This window comes from Typopeltis vanoorti, chromosome 8, assembly GCF_054136105.1.
Source record: "Typopeltis vanoorti isolate ZY-2024b chromosome 8, IOZ_Tvanoo_1.0, whole genome shotgun sequence".
Lineage (NCBI taxonomy): Eukaryota > Metazoa > Arthropoda > Arachnida > Uropygi > Thelyphonidae > Typopeltis > Typopeltis vanoorti.
This window is the reverse complement of record NC_143556.1, coordinates 17,865,138-17,885,281: the sequence shown is the minus strand read 5'-3', so window position 1 is coordinate 17,885,281 and position 20,144 is coordinate 17,865,138. Positions and strand designations below refer to the sequence as shown.

Sequence of the window (20,144 nt, the reverse complement as noted above, 5' to 3'; positions counted from 1 at the left end):
CTCCTCACTTGATGAAGAAATTAAGGTGAGATTGAAGTGAGTATTAGAGCTATATAAGGTGAGTATTAGAGCTGTTGCACAAACTAAATAAGAATTCAGCAATATGGACTGATGGGATATCAACACGTATGCTAAAAGAGTATTCAGCTGAACTGGCTATTCCTTTGACCAAGCTGTTTAATATGAATTTCAGAACAGGGAAGATTCTGCAGAAATGGAAAGAACATATGGTAATTCCATTGCAAAAGGGTGGTGCAAAGACCAATGTATCCAACTATCGACCATTTAGTATCTCAGGAGTGGTGGTGAAGATTTTGGAAAAATTGGTTAGGGCTCGCATTCAGAAATGGCAGTGAATCTCTACTTTGCAATGAGCAACATGGGTTTACTAAGGGAAGATCATGTTTTAACAACTTGCTCACATTCTATAACAATGTTACCATTGAACTAGAGGACACTTTTGCTGCTTCTTAATTAAAGAAATCACTGATGCCAACCAAAATGAAGGCTTCTAAGAAGATATTTGCATAATATGTATGCTATAGGTTTATGTTAAGTGCAATTAATATATTAGTGCATAATGTTGATTCCTGAAAATTTGGAGAGTGATTAGGCAGTTTTAACTCATTCGAATTTATGTTGAAATTAATCAGGCTTGTTTGCTTCTAGGCAAAACAAAACTTGCTCAATATAAATTAGTTTCCGCACTACTCCTTCACAAAAAAAAACGTTAAAATTAAATTAAATCATTGGTTCAAATTATTAATTTTCTGATGAAATTATTTATTTTCAGTAAAACGTGTTGCTGAGGAACCTCTACATGAAGTTATTAAAAAACCTCGGTTAGAGGTATGTATTTCTTCCATTGAAAACATTCATTATTATAAAACTGACCCTCCCACAATTTCATTTGTGTTATTTGTAATAGCATGCCACTGAAGTGAGATGGTTATATAGATATCTACATGTAGATTTATATTTTAGAAATTTATTAATTAAAATTTATTTTCGATATAAATTTTGTGTGCTTTTAGTTATGCCAGTTGTCTCATTGACATAACGGTTTCTCTACATGGTTGGTAAAGAGGAAGATTAAATTTTCATCTGTAGTTTAAGGAATTTTTGAGCCCTTTTCAAGCTAACTGGTCCAAGAACCATACTCATAGGCATAATACAGAAAAATGTTTTTACTCAAGTACTTAGCTGACATCTTATTTGAATAGTGAAGTGAAAATAATGTATCTCAAAAATTCATTCTGTATAAAAGTACGGCTTATTCTGATTTAAAATAATTTATATCAGAATAGTAACTTCTGTTAGGAAAGAACTTGACATTGTCAGCATCCAGGAATGCATTAGCAGAGCTAATCTCAGATGGTATGGTCACTTAAATAGAATGGGAGAGGAAAGATTAGCAAAACAAGTGTTCTCTGCCAGGTTGGCAGGAAAACGACCCAGAGGAAGACCAAGATATAGGTGGATTGATACGGTACAAAGTGCCTTAGATGATAGAAATATAAGATCTGATAATGTTGGAGTCTTGACAAGTAACAGACTGATTTGGAGGAAAATTGTAGATAGGAAGTTAGTAATGATGTAATTTTTTCATGTAGTACTGTCATATCCTGTACACCCCTTGAGGGTACATGGCAGGAATTTGATGATGATGATGATGAATAGTAACTTCTGATATAAAATAAACACTTACAGAATTGTTTAAGTATCCACGGGAAAACTGGCATTTCTGCAGTGCATAAAGCATACTTCTATGTGCATAAGAACATGTTCAGTGATTAAGAATTTGTTGAAGTCATAATTCATTGTAAATTAGCTTTGTTATTAGCTTATCAACACAGATTCATGGTGAAGTGATAGAGTATAAAATTTTATAGTTAAGTTGCTATAGGAGGATGAAAGTACAGTTACACCCCGAGTTACTTAACGCATGACTTATGTAATTTCACAGTTATGTAATAAATCTACTAGTGTGTATGAACACATTTGTGGCTTTGCGCAGGTACATTTTTGACAGCCATATTGCAGTAGAGTAGTAGATACCTCGTGCAGTTCGCTCAGTCACTTGTTATCACTGCTGGTTTTGTTGTTTTTTTACCTTTAAAATGGAATGCAAATGCAAAACCAAATGTGCCAGTAATTAAACTAAAAAACAAATGGCTGCAATTACTTTAGAAGAAAAGTTGAAAATAATTTGTACGTATGAAGGCGGAAAAATTCTATCAACAATAGCTCGGGAAATAAATCGACCTATTTCGACAGTGAATGCAATAGTGAAGGATAAAGTTCGCATTGTTGAAAGCACGAAAGGTGTGGTAGCGTTGAAGGGGGCACAATTATTACCAAGAAGAGGCTGGGCCCGATATCAGAGATAGAGAAATTGTTGTCTCACTGAATCGATGATCTGACACAAAGCGGATTAAGTTTACTGATTATCCAGGACAAGGCTATGTACTTATATGAGGATTTAAAAGAGCAGGCTGGCATCATGAATGCCAGCTTGCTCTCATGACCTGCTCTTTGGATGACTTTCATCTTGGCGTAAAAGTTGTTTACCTTCCTCCTAGAATTACCTCACTATTGCAGCCTATGGATCAAGGCATCGTTGCGACCTTCAAAGCCTGCTATCTGCGGTGTAGTTTTCCCAAGCAATCAAGGCCATTGATTAGTGGTAAGGGCATCACTCTACGTGACTTCTGGAAGAACTATAACATCTTTAACGCTATCAAAAACATCGGGGTAACTTGGGATGAAATCACGCAGACAACAATGAACACTGTGTTGAAGAAACTCTGCCCAGAAATGGTCCATAATTTTAAGAGTTTCACGGAAGGAGAGCAAACAATGATGCTGATACAGATGAAACAATGATACGGATGCTGAGTTGACACAAGAATTACAGCAGGTGATGGAGATGTGTGTGTGCAACTCGCACAGCAATTAGAGCTGGAAGTGAATAACGGTGACATTAACGAGTTTCTTTTGAGTCACGATGAAGAGCTATCTAATGATGACCTTATTCAGTTGGAGGCATTCCGAAGAAAATACTAAGCCAATTGAACCACCAGACATAAAGAAATTTACAATGAAGGGACTAGCCGAGGTTTTTAACTTGATAGACATGGCATTAGCAAAATTAGAATCGATGGATCCAAAAACACTGAGCGATTCGAAAATGTTAGCTGCCGTATCTATTCCAATATGTCTAGCTACAAGGACAAGAACCATGTGACCACACAATCTACTCTAGACACGTTTGTCAGATGCCATTCACAACAAAGTCAAAATGATAACTTAGACGACCCCAACTACCCTCAGCCTTCAACATCGAAAGGGGTAAAACTTCCCACAGAATGCTAGCTGCCATATTTATTCCAATATATCTAGCTAGAAGGCCATCTACAAGGACAAGAAGCATGTGACCACACAATCTACTCTAGACACGTTTGTGAGATGTGTTCACAACAAAGTCAAGATGACAACTCAGATGATCCCAGCTACCCTCAGTCTTCAACATCGAAAGGGGTAAACTTCCTGCAGAACAGCATTCCTTAGAACACCCAGCTTAGCTGTCACAAGACATTTTTTTATTTGAAAAGTGAATATTTCAGTTTGTTTTTATATTCTTATATATTATGTATTTTTTCATTCATGTTTACAGTATGTATATTATTCAAATACAATTGATAATTTTTGAATTTTTTTTAATCACTCCAAAAATGAAAAATATCATTAATGGAAAATATCTGATTGATGGCAAAAAAATTAATATAAGCCAGCGGTATGAGTAGCCACTGAACATTTTGTTATATAATTTGCAAATTTGATTATGTAAAATTCGAGTTACGTAAAGGTTTACGGAACGCATTACTTATGTAACTCGGGGTTTAACTGTATATCTAGATTATAATGAGATTAACTGGATCAGGCATGTTTGTGAATCCCAATCCCATGTGAGAAGTTGTAACCCTAAAACGTTTCAGTATTGTGGATGGGCTATGGATTAGATAATCTAGAAATTGTTTGTAGAGCCCAGACATGAAACTTTTTCAAGCCACTTTACAGTAGTAAGCAGTGTGGTGATCTCACACTGGATTACAAAAATTATTTATCATCTAAAGGACATTGAAAACCATTCATGTCATTGCAAAGGTACTTTCTTCTTAACCAAACATGCTGGCAGTGGAAAATTTGAACAAGAAGCTATAGAAGTGTATATCACAAACATGTCAAAAAAAAAAGTAAATAAATAAATAGTTTATGTGACTCCCAAACACAAAAGGCTCCTATAAACCTATAGTACATTTGTGCTGTAGGTGGGCTATGAATTTTTTCCCATTTTTATTAATTTTATATATATATATATATATATATATATATTTTTTTTTTTTTTTCGTATTTTTTCATTTATTTTTTACATAATCCAGAAACTGCTCTAGAGACTAAACATGGAACTTTTTCAAGCCACTTCAGTCTCACACACACCAGTTGATGAAATTCATATCCCCACCTAAATAAATAAAATTTAAAAAAATTGTACACAGTCTTTTGTTTTAACATGAAATTTAAGAAACATTAAGAACATAGGAAATGCATTACCATTTGAGAAGATAAAAACCACATGGTTAACCATGTGCTTTTTATCAGAATGTTCTCAGTACAAAAATAGCTGATGGTGTCTTTTCTTTTTTTTTTTTTTTTTTTTTGCTTATTAGTGTCATATTTTTGTTGTTCTGGCATTTTCTAAAGCAACCAAAGAAGGACCATCTTCCCAGTTACTGTAGATTCCTAGCATAGTGAATGTACAGTATTTATGTAGATATAAAAAGCAACCTTCAAAAACCAGCAAACTGAAAAACTATTGGTTAATATAGTGTGGAAAATGAGCATGAGAGATTGCTATGTAAGTGAAAAGTAAACATATACACACATATTTAGAAAAAAAACAACTATTTATTAAGCATTGCACAATATATTAGAGAAATTGAGAAATGAGTGAAATTTCTCTATAAACTTGTATTTGATAATAAGCGTTATGCAGTTGACTGGACAAGTTCATAATAGAAGTATAAGAAACAGTTGCCATTTCTACTGTTTATGTAAATAAGCATTATGCAGTTGTATGTTATTATTTTAAACACACTTTTCTTTACAGACACACACACACTCATCATGGAAAGAAGTCGATGGACACCCCATTGGCAAGGTGCATTATGCCATTTAACGAGTTACGTGTTTGTAGCCTGTATAAATTGGAGGAATATGATACTTTCAAGTCAGTGCAACTGTGTCTGGGTGAAATAGCTCTGAGAAGGGAACTGATAAAGTTTGAAAGTGGCGTTGTGATAGGATGCCACGTTGCAGGCCTATCTATTTGTGACAGATAGGCCTGTAACATGTTGACAAATTGGGCCAACCCAGATCAACAATCAGTGATACCATACTGAGATGGAAGTGCAGGGAGTCATCTGCAAGTGCTACCCACAGTAGATGACCTGCTTACTGAACCTGATCATAGGGCTCTATGAAGGATAATATGTAAACACCACCATTTGTTGGTCAACACATTGAATGTGGAGTTCCTGGCATCGATCGAACATGAATCTGCACAAAAAACATTCAGAACCGATGCACATAACATGGGTTTCCATGGTAGGACTACAATATGCAAGCCTCTCATTATCAGAAACAACATGCAGCATCATCTTCCTTGTGCAAAGAGCATGTACTAGGATGTGGAAGCTTGAAAATTTGTGTTATAGAGCGATGAATCATGTTACATCCTCTGCTGAGTAGAGGGATAGGTGTGGCAGATGCCTAGTGAACGTCTCTTACCAGTGTGTAACCACAACTATGAAATTCAAAAGTGGCTGCAAGATGGTATGGTTCTATTTTTTTTTTTTTTTTTCCTGATTTGGCATTGGACCTCTGTTTGTGGTGCTACAAACATTGAACTTCAAGAAATATCTGAACATTCTGGACAATGCAATGCTTCTTACTTTGTGGCATTTCTGCAGAACTGGCCATTGCTATTTCAGCAAGACAATGCACTGTATCATAATGCTGCTGCTGTAACTGTGTGATTTGTGCACATGAATGTCACAATACTTCACTGGCCCCCACAGAGCCTTGATCTCAATCCTATTGAACATCTGTGGGATGAACTGGAGCATCGGATGAGGTCAAGGGACATCCCCCCTCCCTCACTACAGTTCAGGACCTCATTGCATGCCTACAGGAAGAATGGTCCAAAATTCCCATTAATCACTATTGTACACTTGTGGAAAGTATGTCTCATAGGTTGCAGTCATTGCAACGAAAGGAGGTACCACATCTTATTAGGGTATGCCATGGATGTTTGTTTCTCACACTGGGGTGTCCATTGGCTTTTTTCCCAAGCAGTGTGTGTGTGTATATATATATATATATATATATTAATTTTAATATAAACTACTGACTAAAAATCCGAGAATTATAACAAATTGAGATTTATTTGAAAACGCAACATGTTTTGTCGGAATTAACTTCATCAGCCGTTAAGAACATAGAAAGCTATTAAAAGACACTGAAAAAAAAGATTGAGACACTCTAAAGCTATACAATTATAAAGCTATAATATTCGACTGTAAATTACAGTTATTATGAACTTGAGCTATAGTCCGTGTTAAAGTTCTATTGTTGTACACTTGTGCATGTGTGGAACCACGCGATCTCCAGTATCTGATAGTATAGCTAAAAGAGTCAGGCAAATTATAGCTGAGATTATTGTTCATATGAAGAGGGTCCAAGGTGATTTCTTTTGACTCGACAATGCGCCGTTCTACCTCATCGTGGCAAATGTGTAGGTTTGAAGTTGTTGTCCAATTTACTTCATGTTGGCGGCTTTCGTTGTTCGTGTTTATTGAAAACAGGACATGGCCTGATAGGGCAGTAGCTCTGGTTCTCTTGTAAGCAATGGCTCTCTGGTGTTCCTCAAGACGTAGGAGGATAGATTTCTCCATTTGGCCATAGTAAGGTTTTCCACACTCGCATCTGACTTTGTATACACCTGGGAATTGTAGAAAGTTGTGAGATTGTTTGTAGTTGCTGAAACTTGATCTTATTTTTGGAAGAGTCGAGAAGCACGTTTGTATGTTAAATTTCTTTAAGATTCTACTCAGTTTTTTGGATAGTGTGCTGCTATATGGCAAGGAGATATAATCTTTGGAGTCGTCCTGTGTCTCTACGTTGACGGTGGGAAATTGTTTGTTGATACTTTTTAAAGAGTAGCCATTGCTTTTAAAGGTCCATTTAAGATGTTGTAGCTCTTTTTTTAGTTCTTCTTCATCTGACAGTACAGATCTTGCACGATTCGCAAGAGTTGATATAATACCCAACTTTTATGCTGGATGGTGATGTGAGGACGCATGCAAATATCTGTCTGTGTGTGTTGGCTTTCTAAATATAGAGACTTTTATTGATTCAGGCGTCTTGGTGAGTTTAACATCTAGGAAACAGGGGGAACTATTTTCTTCAATCTCCATGGTTAATTTGATATCCTGATGGAGGTTGTTTAAGTGGTTGAGAAACCTGTGAAGATTCTCAATACCATGCTCCCATATGAGGAATATATCATCCACATATCTAAGCCAAATTCTTGGTTTTAAACTAAAAGAGGAGATTGCCTTTTGTTCAAAATCCTCGATTTTGAACAAAAAAATATTGGCTAATATAGAAGAGAGGGGGCTTCCCATAGCTAATGTCCTTTGACCTGTTTATAAAGTTTACCTTCGAATTCAAAATAGCCAGAGTTTACACAGTGAGATAGTAGAGAGAACATTTTATTTGAAATCTTGTTCTTTAAAATATGGAGAACTTCTTGTGTTGGAATGTTGGTAAAGAGTGCTACCACGTCAAAGCTCACCACGATGTAGATTCCTTGATTTTAGAGACAAAATCCGTTGAGTTTTTAATATAAGAAGATTTTCCTGCATAAGCTTTTAACGATGATGCCAGATATTTAGATAACCTGTAGGTGGGTGAGTCGATGCTGTCTACTATAGGTCTCAGTGGATAGTTTTCTTTATGTACCTTAGGAAGACCATATAGCCTTCGAATGAGTGGGTGTAAAGAACAGATGGAAAGCCGTATATTTCGTGGAATTTCTGTAGTCTTTTGACGGAGATTATTGGTTCTATTTCTCTTGTTGGATCCCTCTCAATTTCCGAATAACTATCTGACTCTAACAATGTTAAGATTTTTTCTCGGTAGTCTGTTTTATCTAGAACTACAGTTGCATTCCCCTTATCAGCTTTTAAGATGACGATGTCCTTGTTAATTCTTAGATTTTTAATTGCAAGTCTCTCACCAGGGGATATATTATCAGAAGGAGGTTTTGCATTGTTGATTACAAGAATTGCTTCTATGCGAAGTAAACTCGCGTCTGCGGCAGGAAGTAGCAAAGCTGCTTTTTCCATCTTAGTTAAAAGTAGTTCTTTAGGAATGCATTTTGGTGCCAATACAAAATTTAGACCTTTTTCGAGAATTTTCTCTTCATCGGGACTTAGGACGTATGACGATTTGTTAATTACCAAATTTTTAAGTCTGTTATGACAATTATTTAGAGTAGACCTTTCTTTTCTTGACTTGAGTAAGTTGAACTTTCTGATTGGCTTGTGTTTAAGTTTTGAGATCGTAATGCGCGGTCTAAGGTCTAAGCAGGCTGCTAATTGGTTTTCTAATGATGGTTTTTCTGTGAAAAGCAAAGATAAATTGCGTTTTGTGTCGCAAATCCTCTCCCTTAAAAGATCTAGTTTAGCTTTAGTTAAATTCAGTGCGCTCTTTCTGTAGTAATGATTTCTCTAAATTGTAGGAACTTCGGAATAATTGAGAAAAATTTACATCTTTTCAAGAAGATAAGTCTGTTGATATTAATTCCAATGCTGTTGAGTGTCTTCTGATATGCTTTTGCAAGTGCACAATTACCCTCGTCAGAAGGGAAATGGTAACTACTACTATTAACCCATTAGTTAATAGTAGTAGCAGTATATGTTCATTTTAATATAAACTGACTAAAAATCCAAGAATTATAACAAATTGAAATTTATTTAACGATGACGCCATGATTAACGATTATATAATCAATGATCATATATAAACTACATTAACGATGTAGTTGATAGTGCATGGGAGATGGTTAAGAAGTGTTTGCAGAAGGCAATGGTTGACTGTATACCAAGAGTCCGAATAATAAATCAAGTAGGGGTTAAATGGATGAATAACACCATTAAGCATAAGCTGCAAAAAAAGAAACAATTGTGGAGGGAATTTAAGGAGAAAGGGACCTGCAGGTGCAGGAACAGTATAAAGCTCAGGCCAGAAAGGTAACAAGGGTGGTAAAAAAAGCAAAAGCGGATTATTAACAAATATTGGCCATGCAGGCTAAAGAGAATGCCAAACAGTTTTTTCAATATGTTGCAAGTAAAAGGAAAATTGTTCATGGCAGAATGATTTTAAAAAATGCTGAGGGTAGGGAGGTAACTGAATCAGTCGATATAGTGGAATTACTGAGCAAGCACTTTGCAAGAGTATATCATCCAGGTGGTGACATTGCAGGAATGGAAGAACCAGCAGCTTATACTGGAATTGTGATGAATGAAGTAGAGGTAAATAGTCTATTACAGAACCTCAATGTCAATACATCTGTGGGATTGGATGGTATACCAGCTCGTGTCGTACATGAAGTACGACATGTCTTTAGCCACTTCAAAGAATTGTCAGTACCCTTGACCATTTTGTTTAATTTGAGCCTCGGGTCTGGGTCAGTCCCAAGGGGATGGAAAGTGGGGAAAATAGTTCTGCTGCATAAAGATGGTTGCAAGGCTGCTGTTGAAAATTACCGGCCAATCAGCATAACAGGAATCGTTTCAAGGTCTTCGAGAAAATAGTCAAGAGGAAAATACAAGATTGGATAGATGAAAATGGGATACTGTATCGGGGACAGCATGATTTTGTGAAGGGTAGGTCATGCCTCAGTAACTTGCTCACGTATTATAACACAGTGACGGCTGAACTGGATAAGGGTAATGGGCTTACAGTGATTCTACTGGACCTTGCTAAGGCCTTTGATGGGATACCACATGGAATTCTAATCGGTAAAATGCAGCATATGGGGATGGATCTAGGATTGGTGAGATGGATAGTTGACGGAGAGATATCAGAGAGTGGTTTATTCAGGAGTAGAGTCCAAAAGACGGCCTGTGACTAGTGGTGTGCAACAAGGATCTGTTCTTGGACCACTGCTGTTTAATTTGTTCACTAATGATATAGGAAAGGATCTGAGAGGAACAGTTCATTTGTTTGCAGATGATGTCAAAATTTTGCAGGATGATTTGGATAGATTGGAGGTCTGGGCTAAGGAGAATGGATGTCAATTTAATGTGGCAAAATGTAAGATTATACATTTTGGGGTGAAAAGATTAGCAGCAGTTTACTACATTGGTGGAACTGTACTCCAGGAAATTAATGAGGCGAGAGATTTAGGAGTGTTGGTGGATAAGGAGTTAAAGTTTAGGGGGCACATTGCAAAAGCGGCCAAATCAGCTCATCAAATCACTTGGTTGCTGAAGAATACTTTGACGAGCAGAGACAAGAACAATAACATGTTATTCATGTTATTGTTCCTCTGTATCAAGCCTTGATAAAGCCCCATCTTGACTACTGTGCCCAGATTTGTTCACCTAGGTTTCTTCTTGATGGGGAGGAGGTTGAGAGGATCCAGAGACGAGTGACCAAGATGATAGCAGGTCTGTGGAATGAACCGTATGAGAACAGGTTGAGGATTTGTGGGTTGCAGAAATTGGTTGATAGGCGGAGGAGGGGAGATATGATTGAGACATTCAAATTACTGAAGGGTTTCTATAAGATTAATTCAGAAGATATTTTTGAGAACAGGGCTGGTGGTGGGAGGACTAGGGGGCATCCATGGAAGCTGGGCAAGAGTGTGGTTAGTAAGGGTGTTAGAGCTGGGTTCTTTACTTTTAGAGTGGTGAATGAGTGGAATAAGCTGCCAGAGTCTGTAGTGGGTGCTGTGACAGTGAATGAGTTTAAGGCAAGGTATGATAGATACTGTGTGAATGTCGAATAGTTGTGATGAACATGATTTGGGTCTCCCTCGATGAGTCTAAGGACTACCTGGAGTTGCCCATAATAATAATATATATATATATATATAAACTACAGGAGAATTAGTGTTATAAATCTAGAACCGGGTTCTCCTGATGATAACCTTTGGTCAATCGCAGTTCTGCAGTAGATTGGTGGGATATCACAACCTTACATGGGTGGCATTCATATGAAAGAGGAAGTAAGTTTTTTACACTTTGCCCTTTAAATGTTGAATTTGTTGGTTGACCCAAAAGTGTAAGCTAAATGTGAAGCTTTAGTTTTTGACTTTAGCTATTTGTGTACCAAATATTTTTCTTACACTTCCCTTGAAGAACCAGGGCTTGGATAATGGTTGTGTTTTGCAGTGGAATGCGAGATAAAGGCCTTCATTCCAGCAAAGATCATTTTAGACATTAGGTGAGAGTAAGTGTTGGGATGTGGAGAGCAGGAACATTAATCATATTATGGAAAAATGTAGTGAAAATTCCTTTTTCCATAATCTCTTCATTTGGTACCATGATAATGCCAAAGGATTCAAAACTGAATGGCTGGATGAAGGATAGTAGAAAGGAAATGTGGACATGTTAAATTAAGTTTAAGGCTTGAATTTTTAAAATGGAGAGTTAATATCTACAGGGTGTTGGTGTGTAGATATATATGGAAAAACACCCAGGGCGTTAGGATGTATGATGGCAGGTTTTTTGTGTTAAATTAATGCTAATAACAGATACTCAGCATTTCTTCTGACTTAATCAGAAGATACCCCCCCCCTCCTTCTCTCCCAAGGAAGATGATGTTATTTCAGTGTATTTGGACTGTGGAAAATCAAATTTTAGAAATAAATATTCAGCGAGCTAGGGTGATTACCAGAATTTGCACAGTGATGAAGATAGCAAATGAAATTGAATGCATGCTGTAAAGTGAGAAAGCAATTTTGAGATGCATTAGATCAGAAATAAGAGATTCTAGGTTTGGTAATTTCTGATGTTAGAGAATACCAAACACACTTACAAAAGATTTGTAAATAACTTTAGACTATTGTAATACAGCAGCTTTCTTAATTAGAGGTATGCGTCATAATTTTTTAACATTAACCCAACACATGAGTAGTTTAAAATTGATACAAAAAAAACAAAAAAACATATTTGTATTGTTAAATTGTGAATGAATACAATTCACTAAGGAATGTTTCATTCATAATTTGACAAGCTAAAACTTTTGAAAAGGATATGCTTGTATTTTAGTATAAGTTGTATATAGCCTGACATATATTGAATACCGTAATTAGTGTAAAACTTGTTGAAAGTTTATTTTTCACTTAGTTAGACTATAATAAATTTAGTTTAATCCTTAATCCAAGTGTGAGCAAACAAAGTTTGCACCTGAAAGTATCTTCAGGACTGGGGTAAGGTAGTACAACACCGGGAAACTCGTTGCAAAGGTGGAGCAAGCCAACATCACTCCTATCTCAGTATCTTCCATAATGCAAAACATATCTCCTTGCGGATATGTATAATATTATGCATTAAGGGGAGGGCCACTACCCAGACTAGTTTTGACCTTTATTGAGGCCTCTTCAGTGGGAGCCAGGCCCAGACGTGGAGATACCAGGCAGAAGCAATAGCAAGGTTATCTCTACCTATACGAGTTGCCAAAAGGTGTGCCAACTTTTTATTAAATTACTCTGGATTTAGAGAAAGATGTTGAAAGCTTATTTTTCACTTGGTTAGACTATAATAAATTTAGTTTAATCCTTTATCCAAGTGTGTGAGCAAACAAAGTTTGTGCCTGAAAGTATCTTTATGACTGGGGTAAGGTAGTACAACACTGGGCAAAGATACTTGAAGATACTTTCAAGTATCTTGTAAAGAGTTCTGATAGACACTGGTTCTCAGACCTCCATCATTTCAGGGGATTATTTTAGAATATTGGAGCCTTATGCAAAAGGGGAAGTTTCGTATCTCAGGAAGACCTTGAGAATATCTGGAATTACAGTCTCCACAATTCACGTGACCAAATCAGTAAACTTAAAGGTGTACTTACCTGAATTCAATCTGTGTGTTTGGCATGAGTTTTTGGTTCTGCCTAGAAGTTCTCTCCACACATAAAGTTGATTCTAGGGAATGATTTCCTGATAAGATATAACTCTGCATGTAATTACGCAAGGAGGGAGATATGTCTCTTGGAAGAAGGCGAATCACCAAGGAAGATTGTATATCACTGTCTTACAGTGAGGACAAGGACTCATTCAGCTTTAAGCTTCAGAGACAGAGTAACGAAGAGCAGGCTGATAGATCTGAGATTAACCCAGTATGTAATCTATTGAGCATGGAGGAGGCCTCTTTGTCAGAAGAGACAGGTCATCCAGCATGCAATAATTCGTTAATTGGAAGGGCATGAGAAATAAATAGTGACTCAGACATGAGTTTGGATGAATTTCAACCTACAGTGCTGGGGGTTAATTATGTTCGCATCAAAAAGAGAATTAGGAGAGCCTGCAGTAAAATAAATCATATTCAGAGCATTTTACAAAAAATAAAAAACAATCCAGGTAATACACGTTACTTTTATAATCAAAGGAGTCCACAGCATGATGTGAGAGAAAAAACAAAAGGAAGGAATTCTGAAAACATAGTCATGGCTAATGGCAATTTGAAAGACAGATTTATTCGAGACGAAGACTCCCCCTGGAATTGAAAGGGGGAACACGAAGAAAAAAAAAATTTTTTGTAGAAAATTTTTTAAAGGGTAGGGGAAACCTTTGTTAAGTTGTGAATGAATACAATTCACTAAGGAATGTTTCATTCATAATTTGACAAGTTAAAACCCTTGAAAAGGATATGCTTGTATTTTAGTATAAGTTGTATATAGCCTGACAAATATTGGATACCGTAATTAGTGTAAAACTTGTGAATATTCCCGTGTAGAATACCTACTAAATTGTATGTTAGACAATGAATTTGTTATATACATATTTTTTTGTTAGAATTGATATAAAAGAATTACTGTGTAAATTGCATATAACCAACTGAGATTATAAGGTCAAAGTACGCTGGCAAGACACTGGATTAGTAAGTTGTCTCAAGCAGTCACGTGAGCATATATGGCACGTGGTGCCCTAAGTTTTCGGGGACGACACTACGAAAAGGCAAGACCCATGAGTGCAAAGGAATAAAGTGTTGGGTGAAAATTTAGGGTTAAAAGGAGTCCCGATAGGAGTTGATATAAAATAAAAGGGCTGGACCGCCCCCCCCCCCACGGAGGCTTTTTTGTCTGGAGTCTGCTCTCTCGGTGACAGAAGTCGGAGGTGTCGGGTCATGATTAGAGGGATCGCGGATTCCAAGCCCTACGATGAACGAATAGTGGATTTTCGAAGCAATGGGCAACACCCGGAAAAGATAGTGACCAGGTAGTGTGTCTTATAGATGCAGAATCGCCTCGCGCTAAGAATATTCTAGGCATAGATGATCGGTATGCAGGCTCCATGAGGACCAACCTAAGCTGACAGGAATTTTAGCCTTAACATAGAGAGAAGAAAATGTTTGGAAGGAAAGGAATCCAAGAATCGAAAGGACAAGCATGAGGAATCCTCGAGTTCGGTATAGTAAACCTTTAATCAAGTAATGTGAGAGAGGAAGGAAATTGTAACTTAAGAATCTTAGACCTTCATAAAGTTTTGAGACTCTATCTAAAATTAAGACAGAACTGTGATATTTTAATCATTGTCAGTGAGCAATATGTGCTATGTTTTATAATTGTACTTGTGTTGATTGCTAGCCATGTTTAAGAGCTGTAGAGATGTCTAATCCAGACAGCTTGATTAACACCTAAAGGTCATTATTGGTTTTATAATCTAAGAATGCGAGCTTTGAATCTTAGAACATAATGTTTTTGTAGTATTAATTACTGTGTGATATATATTGATTAATTTTACTTTGTAATCTAGTAGCAGTGATAATCTTTATTCTGTATGATGATCGTTATGTTAAATAAACCTTTTGCTCTTATTAATTTGGTTGCCTGTGTCTAAGAATCCGATGCGTTACTCATAAATTATTCGTATCTAAGCGGGAGATAATTGTTAATTAAGACCACGACTGCAAACATGGTTGATTATAGAAGATATTGATAATTGTTAACTTAGTATACAAATAGATTAGATTAACCACGTGCATATCTGAAGGCTCACTTCTTGACTGAGAAGTTTTTCCAATCTAAGGGTTCTGGGTGGCGCAGCGGAACAAATAAATTTTCCCAGAACCTTAAGAGAAGTTAACTTCAGAAGCTTTGTTACTAAGGAGTTGGCCTAACCTTGAGACAATCTCTTTGTAGATCAGACTCGAGCACGTGATCATCTGAGGGGCTGAAGTATATAATAGTAAGACAAAGACAGACACATTATAGGTGCTGCTGAGATAGGGCAAATTATTCAAGAGATAGTTAAGTAAAGGCGTTAAACCATATTAAGTAAATATTACCTACAGCAATGACACGTTATAACAGTACTGTGTGTGTGTGTGTTGGGAGGGGGGGGTGCTGCACTGCACAGTGTGACTTTACAAAGTAAGTACTTTTCCCTCTCCATGTTGAGAATAATTAGTTTCTACTGTAGCTTATCAGTTAATTCATTATAGTATAGTAATTACAATTACAGTAGACATATATTTCTTCTTAATAATTTTGTTATATAGGAAGGCCAGGTACAAAAAGCAAAAGAACAGTTAGCTGCTCGACTTGACGCACCAAAAGAAGCATCTGTAACAACAGAGCAAATTAGGTATGGATAATTTTCTTCTTTCCTTTTCTTTTCTTTTTTATTGTTTTTGGTACATTTTTTTTTTTAAATTTACAGGTAATGTATTAACGAATTTTCTCATAGAAATTTTAACGGAAGTTGGTTAATGTCAGAATTGTTTTTGAAAATATTGTTCTAATCCTAAGAAAAATTGAACTTTTTCAAGTCTTTCCATGTTCAGAAACAAATTTCCTTCTTTCCTTTTACAAAACATAAAGTATACCTTGTCTCCTCCTGATGTTTACAGAATTTCTTGCTCTTGTGGTCTGTGGTCACACTGATTGATCTGTTATTATGAGATATGAAGAACATATGAATTATATCCATTTTTGAAAATACGAAATGTTAGACAATGGGCACCATGGAATAACCACTGACCATCATAATATTAAATGTAAGAAATGACACTTCTTTATAATGGTTCTTTAAATTTGCAAGTTTCAAAATGAATTCCATTGAAGAAAGGTTTTTCTTTTCAGCCATTTTCAGTTCACTGCTGGACAAAGGCCTCCTCCGGCTCTTTCCATCCTTCTCTGTTCTTGGCTATGGTTGACCAGTTTTTTCCAACAAATTTTGACAGTTCATCATTCCATCTTATTTTAGGACGTCCTCAGCCAATATTAGAAATATTGGCTGAGGACAATATTAGAAACAATATTAGAAATTTTGTGATAATTAACCTTTCACAGACATCATTCTTTACTATGACAACTAAAATGGAAACGGAAATCTCATCTATCCAGAAGAGAAGACTGGTAATGGACCACCATAGTAACAAAGTGGATGTCTGTGAAAGGTTAATTATCACAAAATTTCTAATATATACTCTTCTGAGTTGCTGGCAGGATTATTATTATTATTATATCGCACCTCCAGGGAGTCCAAAGACTCATCGAGGGAGGGCATCAACTCTACAACTCTATGTCTCACTACTCCACCAACCTTCATCATCTAACACCAACGCCATCTACCACCATTGGTGCTTTCACAGACAATCACAAACATCCATGCCCACATCGGGATTTCTGCAACCATTATGATAGTACTACATGAAAGTGTACATCATTACTAACTTCCTATCAGCAGTTTTCCTCCAAATTTGTCTGTTAATCTGTCAGGATTCCAATAGTGTAACAAACACTTGTTTTGTTAACCTTTCCTTTTCCATTCTGTTTAAGTGACCATAGATCCTTAGATTATTTCTGTCCATACATTTTTGAGTGCTAACAATGTTAGGTTTGTTCCTAATAACCTCATTTTCAATATGATTCTGCCATTAATTCCATCTATTCAGTCTCCTGATTCTTTTCTTTTCCATATTTGTGTTCTCCAGTGTTTGGTTAAGTGTTTTATTTCTAATCCAGCTCTCAAATTTCATAGATTAAAATTGGTTTGAATGCTGTCTTGTATATTGCTAGTTCTCTTTTATTCCATATAAATTTATATTCAGTTGACCTACTATGCCATCTTCGCTAATTCTGTTGTATATTTTCATATTTAATTTGCCATCTTCACTAAAAATTGCACTTAGATAGCTGAAATGTTTTATTCTATATAGGTATGAAAGGTTGTAAACCTCTAATGCATTTGTATAAGTACCTTGGGTGGGATAAAAGTTTGATAATCTAAACTCTATTCCAGAGACCAAATATTGAACTTCTTTGAGGCACTTCAGGCTTCCAACAAGAGGGGTGGCAATCTCATACTGGCAATGAAAATAATTTACCTAAAGACATTCACAAACATCCATGTCCATAGTGGGATCCAAATCCATAGCCTGTTGTTGTGATGAAGATGTTATCCATCTATTCGCTTAGCCAACCAGACCTGCAAAGATTTTTCAAAGAATATTGTGAAGACTTTCTACACTAGACAGACCTGATAAAGAATGATTCCATATCAGTTTCTCACATTTGGGTGATGTTTATCTGAAAAATGAACATTCATTTGTTAATAAGAATGTAAATATTTATAATGTGTTAAATCAGTTATAGAATTTTTAAGAGAGAGAGAGAGAGCACTCACTTTGTAGTAGATAAATTCAGTTTAATAAATTGAAAGAAAGTTTTAAACTAGACTGCATTTCTATATATTTCAGTTCATTGAACTAATATGTTACTATCTGGAAATTCAAAAAAGCATTGAAAATTATTGGTTCTTATTCAGTGCATTACAGACTACGGTTAACCACCAAATGGATAATGTGGATGAAATATATCTTAATTGATATTTTTTATCTATGTTATTTCAATTTGCATTTTGCATCCATGTAATTGATGTGTAAACACATCAAGACTGATGGGGGGGGGGGGTAATACTCAGCCACATATATGTACTCCTATCAAAAAAGTTACTTAGCAAGGATATTATGTGAAAGGAAATATGATATCATATGTACATATAAAAACTGTTGGGTTTCACTGACAGTTGCCTCTTGAATAATTGTTATATTTATCATCATTTAACCACTGAACTGGCTTTGATATGTTTACACGTCAGTAATCACATTGATGCATGGTGTTCATTGAAGTTAATATAACATTTAGATACTATTGAAATAACTTGAATACAAAGCTTATATTTTTTATATATTTTATCCAGCTATTGTGGCCATTTGGGTAGTTAAACGTATTTTAGATAATTCAAATTCTGAGGAAGTAGGCCACAGAATCTACAGAACTAGTAAATGAATGACTATTGTGCTGTGGATGTTGCACTTAATCTCATAATTCTGAAATAGAATTGTATTATTATTATATAATATTCAAGAGACACCATGTTTTGGCTTAGAAGAAGCAGATTAGAGATAATAATTAACTAAGTTTTATGTAATTATTAAACCATATTTCATCTTAGTCACCAAGTCATATCCATATGCATTCAAGAATTATGCATGTATAAGTTATTTTCACAGGATACTTCACAAGGTGCCTTCATCATTAAGCACATCATCATCATCACCATAATATTCCTGATATATTTCACCACCACCTGGCAAGATAAAAAGATAAAGAAGGTTCATCATCCAACTCCTGACATGTACCCTCAAGGGGGTGTACAGGATATGATAATAGTACATGAAGAACTTACATCATTACTAACTTCCTATATACAATTTTCCTCCAAATCAATCTGTTACCTGTCAAGATCAATCTGTTACATTATCAGATCTTATATTTCTATCTAATAAGGCACTTTTTACCATATCAATCCACCTATATCTTGGTCTTCCTCTGGGTTTTTTTCCTGCAACCTGGCAGAGAACACTTGTTTTGCTAATCTTTCCTCGCCCATTCTGTTTAAGTGACCATACCACCTGAGATTAGCTCTGCTAACACATTCCTGGATGCTGATAATGTCAAGTTCTTTCCTAATATCCTTGTTTTTCATATGATATTGCCATTGATATCATTTGTTCATGCTGCTAATCTTTCTCAGGACTCTCATATCTGTGGTCTCTAGTCTTTGATCAAGTGTTTACTTCCAACCCAGCTCTCAGATTCATAGGTTAAAATTGGTTTGAACACTATCTTGTATACAGCTAATTTAGTGTTTTGACTAATTTCTCTCTTATTCCATATAAATTTATTCAGTTGACTTCCTCCCATACAAACTTTGTTGATTCTTGTGTCTATTTCCATATTTAATTCACCATTTTAACTAAAAATCGTGCCTAAGTTGCTGAAATATTTTATTTGTTCTATACCTTCTCCATTCACAATGCAGTTGATATTTTCAATGCTTCTGCCTAATTTCATTGTCTTTGACTTGTTATTGCTGACCTTCATACCATACCATGCCATATCTGTTACAGCAGTTATTCAATTTAGTCAGGGAATCTTCGAGACTTGTAGCGGATTTTTTAGAAGTATAACATCATCTGCATAAAGTAAATAGCCGAGATTAACATTTCCAATTTTGATATCAGGTTTAATACCACTTTCCTTCATAATGTTATCCATATAGATAATGTACATCCTTGTCTGACACCAGATTTAACATTAAACCATCTTCCAGTACTTCGTTCAATTCTAACTGCCGACTTACAACTCAAATAAAGACTAAATATTGCTTGGTATAATACCCCATTGACACCATACAATTGTAGTGTTTTGAATAGCTTTTCTCTTGGCATCTTGTCATATATCTTTTCCAGATCTACAAAACTTAAATAGAGATCTTTGTTATA

The 20,144-nt window shown here is 35.8% G+C and overlaps 1 protein-coding gene across 1 annotated transcript in view; it reads left to right on the top strand.

Moving 5' to 3' along the window:
* Positions 1-20,144, top strand: part of hyx (cell division cycle 73 hyrax) — a 199,560-nt gene that overhangs the window by 74,717 nt on the left and 104,699 nt on the right. The window contains exons 5-6 of the mRNA XM_090396538.1: positions 794-849; positions 15,852-15,937. Of these exons, the coding sequence (XP_090252664.1) occupies positions 794-849; positions 15,852-15,937 (142 nt within the window). The remainder of the gene's footprint in view (positions 1-793; positions 850-15,851; positions 15,938-20,144) is intronic.